The following is a 16543-nucleotide window of genomic DNA, read 5'->3' on the forward strand; positions in this document are numbered from 1 at the left end:
TGCGCCCACTGCCTTATCAGCCAGTGCCCTCTACCCTCCCACCTCGCTCTCTCCTCCCTCTCGCCATCCCTCCTCCCTCCATATCTCTCCGTCCATTCCTCTTCCTTCATCCCTCCCTCCATTCCACTATCCCTCAACCTCCTCTCTTCCTATTTCCCTCCGTGCATTCCATCTCCCTCCCGACCTCCCTCTATGTCGGCCCTGCCGCCACCACGCTTCGTGAATCATAATTAACAACCCGTTCATGAGATGCAGGATCAAAGTTCATTTGCGAAGGATTTTTTTCCGAACCGCACATTGGGAATACGTCCAAGAGGCTCCGATGCTCAAACGAGCCCCGAGCAGCGATCACCTCTGTCCGTTGGGAGGTGCCGAGCCCTTGGTGGAAATTCCACATTCCTATGACGCTGACGCCTATCGCAAAATCATCCGGGGAGCCGCCCTATCTCGTCGGATGTCGGAAGCGAAGCAAGGTTTCAGCCTCGACACAGCTCGGACGGTGGCATGCGCCAGGCTCGCCCGGGGTTGTAGGCGCGGGGCCGTGACGCGTGTCTCGGCGGTGCTGTCCCTGGTGAGAGGTGGTGGTGGGGTGTCTCCGGGTTTCTTCCCACGTGGAGACTCTCATCAGTGGGATTTTACAGTCGAAAGTTCAACTCATGCCAACGCCGAGACCACCCTTGTGGACAAAACGAAAATTTCTGCTTTACAATCACCAAATCCCATGGTGGGGGAGGGGGGGGCATTCTTTAGCCGTGCGGCGGCCCAGGGCTGACGTGGTCGTCACCGCGAGCGAACAGCGGGGGACGCAGGCGGCGACTCTCGGTTGTTATCGCCAAGGCGATTGCGAACGCGTCAATAATTCATTTTCGTTGAGCAAATGAGCGGGCCGCGACTGAGGGGCTACTGCCAGCGTGATGGGCGCCGTGTCGGCGTGACATTGTAGCACGCACGGAGACGATTACGACAAAAGTAGAATTCGCCCCATGAAATCCCGCGAGCTGACGACACTCGGATATTGTTCGTTAACGTTGAGAGCGCGGCACGAATTCAACCTTCAAACAAAGACATCGGCAGAGGCGCGGGAGAATTCATTCAATAATAAGTGTGGGCCCCGGTGCCACCTGGGATACTCAGCGCCCCCTGGGGTGCCCAGTGCCGGATGAAGCGAGTGCGGGGCCTGTAACATGTGATGTTGTAAACGGGCCCTAAATAAAAAAAACCCTAATATAAAAAAATAACATTTTTACTTGCATAGTAAATTGTATTTTTTTTTGCTATACAGCCAGATAATACGACAAATCACTAACCTTAAACACCCAGTCGTTCATAAAAGTTACAGGGCAGTATAGTACTATAGTAGTAAAGCAAGTGCGGAATCACTGAACCGAGATTGATAGCTTGAAAACATTTAGCGCGGAGCCCTTGAAAGTGCGGGGCCCGTAGCATATGTAGTTACTACATGTGTTTTGAGACCCCCCCCCCACTCCGCCCCACTCCACCAACACGCGAGGCGCTTTCCCCGTGCCGACCCGGTCAACGCCGTCATTCTCCGACCGGAGTGGGCCTCCGTCACGAAGAACACGAACGGCCCCGTACCTCCAGGCGGTGTTTATTGTGGGAAACGTTCACCACGCACGCACTGCCGTCCCTGGGGGGCCGCGGAGACTCTGGGCGACCGCCCCGGGCCCCGCGCTTTGGCGTCAAGGTGCCAGAAGCGATCACCTCCCGTTTGCTTTGAAGGCGTCCGGGGGCGCACGCTGCGTGATTTGCCAAGGGCGCCGCACCCCCTCCACCCCCCCCCCCTATGGACAGCCCCGCGTGCATGCGTCAGAAACCGCGAATACAGAACGAGTGTTGTTTTTCTTCTTCTACTGTGCTGCATATTTGTTTTTAAAGGAGGGACGTTCGAGCGACGGCCTTGACAAAGAGGCCACTCGAGGCAGATCCGGAGGTCGCGAGACCGATAACCGGATGAGTGGCTGTTCTAGGAACGATTCACTTGGTCCTGCCATATGACTGTGGAATTGTCACCACTGGTTCACAGCACCACTAGAGGTGAGCCCCATCTGTCGGATTTAATTACGCTGCAGTGAAAGCGATATACGTTTCTGTATATTTACATTTAAAATTAAACGACTTTTACCATAACCTGCTGCCAAGCTTGTGGTCAGACATACGAAGAGCGATTGACACATTTGTGGATACAGCGATAAATGGATCGATTAATAGATCAATGGTTTGTCAGACAAACTAAGATGGACAGATGAATAGATGGATAGATGGAGAGACGTGTTGGTGACAAAGTGATACATCGTCAGGCGAGTGAGAAGACGTTTCACTTAATAAAAAGGGGCAGGCGAGCTCCTGTCGAGGGCAGGCCGACGGGCCAAACTTTCTCAAACTCCGGCAACGTTCTTGACGCTTTCCCCACCTTAAAAAACAAACCCCACCGATACATGAAAGAGCCTTAAACACGCGCTGCCCCGTTCCCCTCCCAACCTCCGGCAGCAGCAGCAAACACGCGGCTTGCTCTGCCAGAGATAAGAGGTTGTGTTGCACAAATGGAACACTAGGTTATCTTTCGGTTTTCGAACACGTGGCACACACGTGGGCACACAGACTTTTGTTCGCCGCCCATTTGTTTTCTTGTTTGTCGGTCATCCCAGAATGCACCGACAGGGCGAGCGGGAATCCCCCAACTCGAGAAGAGGTTGTGAAAGACAACTTGGCCCAGTGACGGCCAGGGTGATGTTTCGTTCCGTGACAGCTGCACCTGTGGAACCTGTGGCACGTGACTCCTGCAGCACCTGGACAAAATGTGGACGACGCCGCCGGCACGCAGTCACCTCCTCTTCGATCTCGAATGACATCACGGGATCTTTAATGTCCGCTGAAAAGCAGACCGGCGATAATTTACCGGTCACACCCGCATTTACCGGGGCGGCTGACCGGATTCGAACCACGATTCCCGTGTAACAAGCGGTAAAACGCGCAACCGCCGAGCCACTTCACCGGCCCAACACTCGTAGCAGCTCCCGCCATCTTGACCACCGCTTCTCCTGTGCGATGTCCGCAGCGCTCGGGATTTCACGATCTCTACCTCCGACGCTTTGAATCGGCACCACCCACGCGCGTGAACCACACGCGGGCTGTTGGCAGGACTCGCAATAAAATAATGTAACATCTTTTTTATTCAAATTGACCAAAAAACAAAACCGTCATCACAAAATTAACTTTGTTTAAAAACACATTCGCAACAACAAGACACAAAACCCGTCGTCGCGCATTCCGAGCAACGACGAGAAATCAACTTGATGGCGGCAAAGGCAGGCGACGGCAACTCGTCTCGGGCAACATTATCTGGGCTCTAGAGTTGCACCGCCGCCACATTCACCGTTTGGTGCCACACGCCACCAGTGGTTTGCTACAATTTACGTAAACAAGGCCTCAATGACGCGCGATGCCTCTTTGAGATGAAGTACAAAGATCAACAGTGCAAGTTTTTGTTTCGCTTGCAATAACGTTGCTAGCAACAAATGCTGTTGCCGTGTGCTTTTTGTCCGTGTCATCGAGTTTAGTTTTTTAAGAAAAGGATGCAACACCGGGGAAAATAAAAGTTGCAATTAGGTCCGCAACTCGAAGCAACTGTCATTCTAGCATTTTGTCTTTTTGCACGAACGATATTGCGCTGATTGATTTGAATGGGCCACGTGGTAATTGTATTAACCTGGACCAACATGGCTGCATTTCTTGCCGTTGCATGAGATGCCTCGATGTTTGTGAACACTGCATTAACATGTAATCATGGTTTAAAGCGCACCTTTTTTCCTTTAAAATGTCTCAAAAATTCCTGAAGAGTTGTTTTGTTTGTGTATAGGTTATGAAGCTGCCTTTACTTTCCTAGATTCACAGCCAGGCTTCCTGTGGCCGGGCTGCACAGAGGGGAGTGGGGTGGGCTGGTGTCAAGGCCTACGCCTCAATTAAACACAAACATGGCCCAACATTAAGTTCAAAGCAGGACAACAATTGAATGATGCAACAAAGTTACGTTCAGGATAGTTTCACCGTTTAGCTTCGACAGAGGGCTGCAAAGGGCAGTCTGTGAGTTCCTGCGCCATCCCTACCGCCAGTTGCATTTTTGTTTGGCACTAAATTACAAAAATAACAACAAAACTTAGTGTCACATTCGGGGGGAGTGACAGCGACTAGGCAGCAAGCAACCAGCTGGGCTTCTGTATCTCGAGTGGCATCGACGCCTCTCCCACTACTCGGGGAACGGGACACCGTGCTGCGTCTCTCCGTCACATCGTCCATCGCTTGCGGGGGTGGGGGTCAGGCCTCCACAGCTCCAAGGGCTTCTCTGCCACGTGGCCGCTGCCCTCCCCCGCCAGCCTACTACGGCCGCACGCTCGCGACGACTTCAGGAGCGTCGCTAGCATCGCGGCGCAACCGGGGCGCCAACGCGGCGGCGGCGGTCACCACTCGAGCTCCACGGGGTAGCTCCCCGTCAGGCAGGCGGTGCAGTGACCGGAGCCTGCCGAGCCGTTGGCCACTTCGCGACCGTCGTGGTCGCGATCGTCGTCGGGTTCCAGCTGCACGGCCGTTGCCGGGACGTTGCCCCCGTGCTTGATGCCCTTCTGCACAGCCCACTGCAGCCCTGCCACAGACAGGTACTCCACACTGTTGGCATCTGCGTGCAGTTGTGGGAGAGAAGGATTGGTAGTAGTAGGGGGGTGGGTGGGGAGGGGGGGGAGACAGAAATGGGTCGGCGTAGGGCAGAGGTGGCGAGCGCACGCGGCCCACAATTTCACGTCGCGCGTCACGCGGCTAAAACGAGCGGCAAAGAGTCACCGCAAGCTTCTCGGCAGCGCTAATCTGGCACGACGATGGAGACCTAAGGCCAGGATGGTGGTGGTGGTGGTGGTGATGAGACTGATAAGAGAGATCCTTGAATGCTGTGCGGCGTAACAAAGAGCGGACCGTTGGGGGTCAACTCGGCCGTCCCACAGAAACACGGAAGCGATGTGGAGGTCCCCAGCGGCGCTCGCCTTGAACCTGTTGACCTTTACTTTAGATTATTTATAAACACGAGGCCTTACGCAGTGGTGTGTTGTGACAGCGATGACTCGCGATGGTCCTTGAGGTCGGGGATCACGACCCGCGATAGCGGTCAAGCCCGCGTCGTTGTTTTCTCGGTCCGTGTTCCCATTACAAAAATCGCCGCCCTCTTCCCTGCCTCCCCGTGCAAGGCATGTGCCGTGACGAGCGTGGCGTGGTTTGTTGGGTCGCGATGTGGCAGAATTCAGCGTGGGGTTGCGTGGATCGGTGTTGTGCGGCGTTGTGACGTTGCGTGCTTTGTGCTTTAATTGTCGGGCGGTGGTGGCTACGGACGTGGCCTACGACCCGACGCTGTAGAACCAGCGAGGGTTGGTGGATCGCCGCACCGATGTTGTGAAACTTCCTTCTCGTAGGCGTCGAGGCTGTGCCATTCCCTGACTTGCCACACTGTAAAGTGCCTACCAATATCTGCCCTTTCTGCACGGGAAAAAGTGTTGTCCCCTCGCTCGCGTGAGTTTTCCCCGACAGCTCTGGTTTCCTTCGCAATGTACAAACAGTCATTAATGATCTCAAAACATCTTACTATATGGAACACAGCAGAGCTTGGGCAATTGCTAGTAGCAGCGGCTCATCGCGTGGCTGATGTCTTTCCCCGCTTGTCTGAGGTTCCCTGCACCTTTGAGTCGTTCGCTCTCCGCGAGTGAATACTGTGCGGCCGTGCCGCAAGTTCAAGATATTACTATAGTTCTGCGTGGCATTGTGCAGCGCGCTACGATTCGGTGCGGCGTAACAATTCGGTGCCAAGCGGTTCAACGTGGCCCGACGCACTGCAGCCCAGCGCGGCGCAGCGCGTGCGGCACGATCGTTGTGCGGCACGATCGTGGTGCGGTTCGGTGTGACGCGGGGCGTGGCCGCGGTCCGGCGCGGCCTCACCGAGGTGGCTGGCGAGGGAGTTGAACTGGGGTTTGTTGGCGATGAGCTCCTCACGCGTCGGGATGTTGATGCCCATGTAGCACGGGTGTCGCACGGGCGGCGAGGCGACGCGCACGTGGACCTGCGGCGGTGGCGGAGCGGCACGGCGCGGTCAGGCCCGGCACGCACGTCCCACACACACGACACCCCCCGCACCCCCCCCCCTCCCCCACATTCAGCACCATGGACAAGTCCCGGGGCACTCTCTTGGCGTGAGACAGATTCATATTTAGGTCGATAAGCAAGATGACAGATCAATCGACAGGTGGAGAGAGATCGATAGAGAACCTTCATGAGCTGTGTAGAGCCGACAGAGACCAGTCTCTTGTGCAGACCTACACAGAGACTCAATAGTGAGAAGGAGATCGCGCAGACTTACACAAAGACCTGTAGACTCACACAGATAATAAAATGGACTTTACATAAAACCCACGAGCTTACATAGGAACGTCATAGGATAACACAGAGACACAGACTTAAACGTACAATAGCTAGAAGCCACGAAGCCCAGAATCTAAAAAAAAACATACAACAAATCCCGACGTGTAAACAAAACCATCGCGGCAAACGCTGCGTGAAATGTAACCAAATAACGATGACTAAAAGCAACAAACTCGCTATTTGGAGCGGTAAAAGTTATAAATTGTTGGCGCGTCCGCCTGCATGAATGAAGCGGAGTGGCGCGCCCGCCACCCGGAGGTCGTCATCCCCGCCGCGGTCACCACGACACGTGGCACCTACGGAGGTCCCCAGACCTTCAACAACTTCACTGCGAGCGGGGCGAGCGGCCGGGAGATGGGGTGGGGGGGGCGGGAGATGCGGTACGAAGACCACCGAGGCGCGGCTCTTCTGACCTCTGACCTTGGCTGCGGAGCACGGGTCGGGGGGCGGATCGCCGCCCTCTACAAACAGCGCGGCTCGCCGGGCGGTGGCGAGCGAGCAAAATCGCAACGTCGCCGTTTACCTCCCGTGGGCCGCGTCGAACCGCGGGCGCAGGATCGCGGCAGCGATGTAGCGCGGCGAGCGTGGGCCCCGGTGCGACGAATTCGTTCTGCGATCCGAGCGGGAGGTCGCTCTCCGGGACCCGACCCTGTCCGCGCTCCCGGCGCCGCGCGCGCTCCCCCCTCGTGCCCTCACCTCGCTGGCGCCGCCCTCTCGCAGCAGCTTGATGATGGGCGCGATGGTGTTGCCGCGCACGATGGAGTCGTCGATGAGCACCACGCGCTTGCCCGCGAAGTTCTCGGCGAGCACGCCGAACTTCTTGGCGACGCCGAGCTGGCGCAGGCGCGTGTTGGGCTGGATGAAGGTGCGGCCCACGTAGCGGTTCTTGCACAGCACCTCCACGTACGGCAGCCCCGACTGCGGCCACGCACGGACGGGCACCGGGGGGCTCGCGTGTAACGTGCGCTCGTGCGCGTGCGTGCGTGCGTGAGCGCAGCGATAAGCGCCCTGCGCTACGAACCCGACGACTCGAGTTCGATTCCCGCTTATGGCCAACACCAGTGATGATTATCTGAACCGGTCCTGGGCCTCCCCTAGGTCGACTAAGCCTCAAATGAGTACCTGGTGCGGTGTGTAAACGTTGCCACTGGGGAGACAAAATCGGTCGGGCGAAGTGCTGGCCACCCAAATTACTCAATTTGGATTAAACATCGAAGCGGTCACCAAGATTCCCTCGACTGTGCAAGCCTAGCAGGACCCTCCTGAGAAGTCTTGTGACTCGGCGAGGCTTTAGTTTTCCTAGGTAAACAGGCGCAATAATAATAATATTGACGATAACGCACGACTCCTGCGTACGTGCGTGCGCGTGTCCACCCACCTCCTGGGCGTATCCCAGCGCGGCAGGCGTCGCCGATTCCGGCACGGCGCTCACCAGGTCGGCGGCGACCGGAGCCTCCGTGGCCAGGCGCTGTCCGCAGCGGTGCCGCACCGTGTACACCATCTGGCCTGCCGGGTGGGGGGTGGGGGGAATGGGCGCAGGCGGAGTCACCCCGAGGAACTGGACGGCGGCTTGCGCATGCGTGCGTCTGAGCTTGTTTAACAGTCGTGCAGAGATTAGCGCGCTGCGCTACGGACCCGGAGAATTGAACTATCCTAGGTCGACTCGGCCTAAAATGAGTCCCCGGCGCGGAGAGTAAACATCAGCGCGGGGGAGACAAAGGCGGCGAATTCCTCCAGGCAGCGTGGACGAGGGGGAGGGAACGAGGGGTCAGGGCCAACAGCGCTGGCTCGCGAACGTCAACAATAACAGACGACGGTGGCACTCGGCTAAGAGGTCACGGGGTCAGAGCCGGACAAACACGGCCGCCCTCTCCACCTGCGGGGTCAACAGCATCACGGCAACGCCACCAAGCGAACGTCAACAACGGCGCTCAAGGGAGCGGGTGAGCGAGTTAGCGGCCGACATCTCCGGGCCGGCAGCCACAATATTTGCATTCCATGGCGAACGTAAACAAACACGTTCGATTTTAACCTGTGTAGCTATTATTTATTTTTTTAAATAAACGACGCAAACGTTTCCTTCGTCCTGCGGTGCGCCACCTACCCTCGAAGACCGAGTCAGGCCGGGCGAAGTAGACGTACTCGAAGATGCAGAACGCCGGCGGGTCGGCGTGCGGCCGCGGAACCACGCCCAGCGAGCGCACCCCGCCCCGGCTGATCGCCACCATCTCGCCGGGACGCACCTCCTGGTAAAACCTGCGCGGCACGAGCGTTGTTAAAGCGGCGCGCGCGCGAGAACACTTACGACGCCGCGACCCGCGCCACCAAATTCTTGACCCCTGACCTCTGACCTGGCCCCGATCGACTGGAAGCTGCAGGACTCGGAGGAGACGACCCAGCCCTCAGTGTCACCCTCCACGTTGGTACCTGGCGAGCAAAAAGAAAGAAAGAGAGAAAAATGACGCATGAGCATTAATTCTGTAACGATTTTCATCCTCGGAAGTGTTTGATTCGCGATGAAAACGTTACAAACCAACGAGACCAGGTCACGCGGCACATGACGCGCAACTTCTCGAGAGGACGTCGCGCGCACCATGACGTCATCGCAAAGCGAGGGGAGCCGCCGCACACCTTGGTTGCCAAGACAGGTCCCCCTTTCACCGCTGGTGTTTTGTCGACAAGTTCTGGCTGCTCTCACGATCAATGTGTCCGTAATAGCAACGCAAATTGGCCCAAAAGTTTTGTTCGTAGTGCGTCTCAAATCGCTGTCCTCCCGTGTTACGGAAGGTTTTCAACCCACGTGCGAAAGCGCTAAATAAACATGGGTCTAGTGTTGCGATAGCCGAGCGGTGATGGTAGCTACGTACGTGGCCTGTAATCCTGCGCTGTTGAGTGGCAGCGACGGTTGGTGGATCACCGCACAAATGTACCCTGGCTCACCAGGAGATGGCAGCATAGCAGAGCGTGGCGTGCAGGGGTGGGGAACGTCTGGCCCGCGGGCCTTAATCATTTGGTCTGTTCCAGGGGCGAGTTAATGAAATGTTTGACCAAAATAACAAGCAAATTTTTCAGTTGATAATTTTGTATGGCCCACGAATGATGTTATAAATATCCAAATGGCCTTTGGCAGAAAAAAGGTTCCCCACGGATATCGTGTTTCCTCCTCGCATGCAAGGGGGCTTTCTTGATGTACTCTGGTTTCCTCCAGCACGTATCAACACTCATCAATTGGCTGAAAACATCCAAATACAAAGAGAAGCGCAGAGTTTGTGAAATTGCTGTTGGCGTCGGCTCAGCGTCTGGCTGCTGCCGATGACTTCCAGCTGGGCGATTGTGAGACGTGATTTGTATAAACGACGACACCGACGCGATAGAAATTTAACCCGTAACATTATTATGAAAAACAGAAATGTACATTTGTTGAACCTCTCTTGCACTGTACGTAGCCAATCGTGCTCACCGGAGGTGCGGGAAGAGTGGTGGTTGGGCGCAACAGCACGGTGAGCTGCCAGTCAGCCGATCGCGAACAAGTTAAGCTCGCGACCGTAATTAAAATGACTTTTTGAAGCCTGCGAAAGCAATTCACTTTTCGCACTGGGATTAAATTGAACCGCCTATTGCCAATCGCTACCCTACTTACAACGGAGACGGACAGATGCCTCAACCAAGCGAGAACCCGGTAAGACTAGAAATCAATTTTTTGCAAGGGATGCGTTTTTTTTTTATTGCTCTGGCCTAACAGCACGAGTCAAGTAACGTGAGCGTGGGTGAGAAAGGGCACTCGTTTAGAGTGGGAGCATGGGTGGGGGGGCGGGGCAGAGCCTGGGCGAGCGTGTGGAGTAAGGGTGCGCATGATGTATGTATGTTGAACGTCATTCTCCATGACCTTTGGAGACAGGTTTGTAATGGTGGGTGGTCGTGGGTGGTCGTGGGTGGTCGTGGGCGATCTTGTACGATAAAAGATGGGCGGACGCACGCACCGGGGGAGGACATGCACGAGGGGGGCACGAGTTGGCCCAGGCAGAGCGGCCGGAGCCCGTAGGGGTCGCGCACCGCGTAGATCACGTCGTCGTGCATCACGAGCAGCGAGTAGGCGGCGCGCGTCTCCTCCATCAGGTTACGGATCCTGCCAGGGTGGCCGCAGAGACGCCATGGGTGAGGTGGGCGGGGTCGAGCATCGGGTAAGCGGGGTCAAGGGTGGGCTAGGCAGGGTCAAGGGTGGGCTGGGCGAGGTCAAGGGTGAGGTGGGGGTCAGGCACGTTTTAGGACCCCGGTGCCATACGCAAGCATTCGTTTATTAAACATTGACGATTATGTCATTGTGGGCGAGCGAGATGTGTTGAGCGAGCGAGATGTGTTGAGCGAGCGAGTGAGCGGGCGAGCGGGTGGGTAAGCGAGCAAGTGAGCGATGGCGAGCGATTGTGCAAGCAAGCAGGTGGGCGAGCACGTGACGGCCAGGCAACGAGCGTGTGGGGGGAGCGAGTGAGCAATGGAGAGTGATTGAGCGAGCCAGCTAGTGTGAGGGTGAGCGAGTGATAGTGACTGGGCGAGCGAGCAGGAGGGCGATTGAGGGTGAGTAAGTAGGTGACTGAGCAAACGAGTAGAATGAGTGAGCGATCGAGCGAGTGGGTGAGTGAGCGAGTGGGTGAGTGAGCGAGTGGGTGAGTGAGCGAGTGGGTGAGTGAGCGAGTGGGTGAGTGAGCGAGTGGGTGAGTGAGCGAGTGGGCGAGTGAGCGAGTGGGCGAGTGAGCGAGTGGGCGAGTGAGCGAGTGGGTGAGTGAGCGAGTGGGTGAGTGGGTGAGTGGGTGAGTGAGCGAGTGGGTGAGTAAGCGATCGAGCGAGTCGGTGAGTGAGCGAATGCGAGCGATTGAGCTCTGGACAGCGAGCGAACATTCGACATTGGGCGAGCGATTTGGTGAGCGAGCGAGTGAACGAGCGGGCGAGCGCGCGAGTGAACGAGTGATGACGAGCAATTGAACGAGGCGAGCGATGGGCAGCGAGGGAGCGAGCGAGCCGGCGAGTGGGGCCCACCGCGCCACCCAGTCGGGCCCGTGTGGCTCCTCTCCGGGCGGGGTCAGCGCCAGCAGCTGAGTGATGAGTTCGCTGTCCGAGGTGCTGGACAACCCCACGCCGTGACGCAGAACCTGAGCTCACAGAGGGTGGGAGGGCACGGGGCAGTGGGGTGTGGGGGGCGGTGGGGGGATGTGGGGGGGGTAAGGAGTGGTGGGAGGTAGCGTAATATGAGATTTAATACACATAATCCGGCTCAGAATCTGAATATTTATTGATACTGGAGGAATCCGATAAGCTATAAAGCTCTTTTTCACAGTCACCCCCCTCCACGATTCCACGCAAGTCTAAGGGGCGTCTATACATTCTGTAGGCCTCTATGTAGGTCGATGGATCGGTAGGTTAAGTCATTGGGTCGCTGTGCTAGTCTACTGAATTGTCTGGAATCTCATCCGGTTAATAAAGGATACTGTATAGGTCTTTGGGTGTCTATGGAAGTGTTTGGATCTCCCTGCGTAAGTCTATGTTATTATATGCCTATAGTTTGAAACAATGCAAGCTAAAACCACCGACGATTTCTTTCATCTGCGTTGAATATAATAGCGCCCCTAGTGGCTGTAGGGGTCACGTGAAACAATTGCCCGCACACAGGGCAACGTCGGGAATTGTCAACAAACAACCCTTAAATGTTCACCAGGTCGACTCACCGAGCGGCGCTGTGATTAAGTCATCTGAAGACCACAGCAGATTTTACTTTTTTTCTAAATCGAACGACGGATTCTGTTCTCCGTACAATACCAGCCAAGTTACAATGACTACGCTGTACACGCGGCCGATTGATTGGCTGCGACCCCCAAAACCGTCTGTCGTCACCCACATATTGACTCTCTTGTATTGGGGATTAAAGTCTTAAAGTATTTTGTTCACTCCCCCTACCACCACCACGGCCACCACCATGGCCACCACCAGTCGATGCGAGTGAGCGAGTGGGGTTGGCGGAGACGCCGCACGGCAAGAATGCGGTCGCGCACAACGGCGAGATGGTCAACGCCGCCAAGCTACGCCGCAAGGTGCCCCCCTCCCCGGAGGAACTGGGGGGAAATAATGGACAATGAAAAATAATAGTTACAATCGCCCCCCCCCCCCCCCCGCCAAACAAGGCGGCGTTTGAGATGGCCCCCCGCGTTTGCTTCGTGGTGCTCAGCATATTTTTTTAATGCGGGAATAGGCGGCGATGCGCATCCACGCCCATTCGGTCGCGACCGCGTTCGCCAACAACGGCACCGATTCACGATTAGAAACATTCCGGCGACGCCTGCGGTTACAGTTAAGAGTTGGCGCAAAGCTCGGGGTTACGGCTGGGCTATGGATTAAGGCCGCAGCTCTGGTACAGCGGGGGGGGGGGGTGGGGGGGGGGAGTTGGGATCAGTGGGGAGGGGTGGGGGGCAATGGGGATTCGGTTCTAGATCCGGTCCTTTATCGCGGTCACCGACGCGGTACCACCGCCGGTACTGCATCAACCGTCGGGGCCCGGCTAACCATCGCCGCCGTTAGGGTTTGATCTCGATCGGCGGCGGCGGTTTCATCGCGGGCCCCCCCACCGCCCCACTGGCGCGCGTCGTCCAAGCGCATTTTTTGGCGCACGTCGAGGCCGGGCCCGAGCCCAACTCCGCCCCCGTCTCTCTCTCCCCACGCTCCCCGACGCGCCGGGAGACCGGCAGCCAGGCACCGCGTCTAAAAGGGGCGCTTGTAAGATTTCGGTCGACGGGGCCAAGCGACGCGCGTTCGCTAGGATGGGGGGGGGGGGGGTGGCCAGCGCCAGATTAGCGGGCCAGTAGCGCGCCAACGATCCCTGGGTTCCAGACCCAGAGCCAGACGCACGCAGCCCTGGAGTCCATCCCAGCCGCGCGAGCAACGCCGCCTCGTGAGGAGGTCTCAATCACGGCAAACTGCTGACGGCTCAAGAAACTTAAAACGCGCCCATTGCGGAAAATCTGACGAATCGGGGTAAAATTCGGTCCAAGCCCAGAATAAGAGGGGACACCGTTTCGCCAGCAAGCGAGCCAACGGCTTCGCGTCCGCACAGCGCGGCACCGGCTGCAAGATAGACCCTCGCGAGGAGAGATTTTCTTAACCAACATTTGCCGAGGCCCCGGGCACAACAGCCGAAAATTCAGAGTGGCCGGCAAACAACGGCACCGGGCTGTTGGTGGCTCAAGTCGGAGAAACGGGACCCGGCCGCCGAACGCGGCAAAGCTTTGCTCGGATTCACCGATGCCAAAAGCGGCGCGAAAACAACGGCAGGAAGACCGCGGTGGCAGGGGGTGGGGGCCGCGGTGCTGGGGGGCTTCAAGGGTGCAGCAAAGCGGGGAGAGGGGTGCTTATACATTTACATATAATCCATACAAGTTCATAGCTCAGTGGGATTTACCTGGGAAGATAGAACGCTTTATTCGTAGAAAATATTTTTTTTGGTGATTTGCTTCCCTTTCCTCTACTTTGCACTCCTATCGTATTTTTTCGTGTCTCTTGTTGATCATTCTGACCCCGTGTCCTGACCGGACATCTGTGAAAAAGAGCTTTATAGCTCATCGGATTCCCCCTGCAGTACAAGTATTCCGATGCTTCTGAGATCTCTGGGAGGTGGAGGTGGGGGCAGGCACCTTGCGGCGCAGCTTGGCGGCGTTGACCAGCTCGCCGTTGTGTGCGACCGCGATCTTGCCGTGCAGCGTCTCCACCACGAACGGCTGGCAGTTGAGCAGCTCCGAGTGACCCGCGGTGGAGTAGCGCGTGTGGCCGATGCCCAGATTGCCCTGCCGCAGCTGGACCAGGTCCTCCTCCCGCACCACGCTGCTCACCAGGCCCATGCCCTGCCGGCCACGGTGTCGCGGCCGCAACCAGGGGGTGCACGCACCGCAGACGGCAATGAGAGCGAGCGTCGACCGGTGTTGCAGCAGGGGGAGGGGAGAGGTAGCATGCGTGTGGGGGGGGGAAGGGGTGAACCGAGCCAGGAGACCGAGAGATAGAGCAGATAGAGAGAGTGGAGGGGAGGGAGGGAGCAGAGGGATGGAGGGACGGAGAGAGGGAGGGAGGGGTGGGAAGCAAGGGGGGGGAGCGGAGGGGAGAGAGTGAGGGAGGGAGGTAGCGGAGTGGAGGGAGTGCAGGGGAGGGAGGGAGCGGAGGGGATGGAGGGAGGCGATAACGGCGGTGGCGGTGCTGGTAATGGTGGTTGTTGAGGCAGTGGTGGTTATGGTGGTGGTGGTAGTAACAGCAGCAGTGGTGGTGCTGGTGGTGATGACAGGCTTGCATGCTTGAAGCAGTGTTTGTGGTAGTTGTTGGCGGTTGTGGTGCATGGCAGCAATAGTGGTGGCAGTTGTGGTCATAGCAGTGACACGCGCACTTGCGAGCAAACACACAACATAAAGACAAAGTTCGCCTGCTGGGGCTAATGCTGTTAGAGAGCACCTATTAAGGCTGGCACGGCGGCATCCGAGGGGGTGGGTGGCCAACACCACGCCCGGCGGCCCTTGTATTCCCAGCGCTGATGTTTACACACCGCACCAGGTACTCGTTTAACGAGGAACTTGAGTCGCCGGGTTCAAAATGCAGTGCAAACCACTGCGCCACCGCTTTGCACACAATCACGCACGCACACGCACGCACGCACGTAAAGACACACAGAGTCTGAAACCCCGCTCACATGAAAGGGGAAAAGTCTGCAGATAATTAAGCGGTAATGACACCGCCGCCGCTTACTTTGGCTTGTTCTGAGATTTTTTTTTAACTCTCTCTCTCTCTCGCTCTTTCATATTCGGCGAGCGTTCGCGTGAGCCGCTCGGATCGCGGCACGCGGGGGGAGGCTGCGACCCGCGCCGGCGCCGCCGCCGCCGGGCGTTCCGCAAGCGGCCACCTTGTGCGTTGTGAATCGTGGCTGGGTCGCCCCGTTGCTCGTGACGATGCCGGCGCTCTCCTGGCCCCTGCAAGGCAGCACGGGGGAACGCGCGATGCAGTCACAACCCCCGCCAACGGCAGGAGAGGGGGGGGGAATAAATAAATATAGAAACGTATACACGCGCAAACACCAACTATAAAACGGTTGTAGTTTCCAGCTCCGCGATTGCTTATTCAACGCTGCCGCTGCCAGGAAGGATCTCTTGACTTTAATAATAATGATAATCATTTACACGTTCATCCAGGGAGAGCCACACAGGGTCCTTGCTGCTACCGCCGCCGCTGCTACGTCCGGCGTTTACCGTTAAGATGCTTTCAACCGCAAGTTTTCAGGAATCTCCGCGTGATCCACCAAGCCCCGCCTACAAAAATGTACCGTATCATCGCCGCCGTGCACCACAGAAACGAAGGCGACGTCCGTTCCCACGCCTTGCGCGAGGAGGCAACGCTCTATCCCCGTACAGATGGAAACAGACGGCGATCGGTCACGCTTGCCGTGCCGCCTTCTCCTGGCAACCTCCTGGACACCCCCGAGGAAGGGAACTCGAGAACCAGCGTCACCCTTCGTCTCTGTGGTGCACGGCGGCGATGATACGGTACATTTCTTTAGGCGGGGGGTTGGCGGATCACGCGGAGATTCGCGGAAACTCCAAAACCCGCTGGGGGCTGCTGCAAGGTGGCCGGGAGACGGGAGCACGGCGAGTAGGATTTGTAAATCCATCTGTGCGTGACGCATCTGCTTCCCAGACTAGGACTTTATCTCTGTTGGTGAGGCTTCATTGAGCTTCGCAGCTCTGGTACAAGTTGGCAGTTACAGCACATTGCAGTTATCAAGAGTTACACAGAGACCCGTAGAGTTACAGACACACACAGAGACATGTACACAGAGACACGGAGAGATACACAGAGACACGGAGAGATACACAGAGACACGGAGAGATACACAGAGACCCGTAGAGTTACACAAAGACACGGAGAGATACATAGAGACACGTAGAGATACAGAGACCCATTGAGGTACAAAGACACCTGTAGAGTTACATACAGATCCAGAGTTGCATAGAGACATGCAGAGTTACATATGTTTACGCGATCTAAACCAAAAAAACTC

General features: G+C 56.9%; 1 protein-coding gene across 4 annotated transcripts in view; it reads right to left on the reverse strand.

Annotated features, from left to right (window-relative positions):
- Positions 1 to 3173: 3173 nt before the first annotated feature.
- PPAT (phosphoribosyl pyrophosphate amidotransferase) overlaps positions 3174 to 16543 on the reverse strand; it is a 37269-nt gene continuing 23899 nt past the window's right edge. For all 4 annotated transcript variants that reach the window (XM_078863336.1, XM_078863338.1, XM_078863337.1 and 1 more), the window contains 10 exons: positions 15392 to 15458; positions 14145 to 14351; positions 11503 to 11615; positions 10452 to 10597; positions 8823 to 8898; positions 8576 to 8727; positions 7850 to 7977; positions 7168 to 7389; positions 5992 to 6112; positions 3174 to 4690 (listed from right to left, as the gene is read on the reverse strand). In XM_078863336.1, coding sequence (XP_078719462.1) covers positions 4476 to 4690; positions 5992 to 6112; positions 7168 to 7389; positions 7850 to 7977; positions 8576 to 8727; positions 8823 to 8898; positions 10452 to 10597; positions 11503 to 11615; positions 14145 to 14351; positions 15392 to 15458 — 1447 coding nt within the window. In that variant the 3' untranslated portion in view covers positions 3174 to 4475. The remainder of the gene's footprint in view (positions 4691 to 5991; positions 6113 to 7167; positions 7390 to 7849; positions 7978 to 8575; positions 8728 to 8822; positions 8899 to 10451; positions 10598 to 11502; positions 11616 to 14144; positions 14352 to 15391; positions 15459 to 16543) is intronic.

This window comes from Lampetra fluviatilis, chromosome 15, assembly GCF_964198595.1.
Source record: "Lampetra fluviatilis chromosome 15, kcLamFluv1.1, whole genome shotgun sequence".
Lineage (NCBI taxonomy): Eukaryota > Metazoa > Chordata > Hyperoartia > Petromyzontiformes > Petromyzontidae > Lampetra > Lampetra fluviatilis.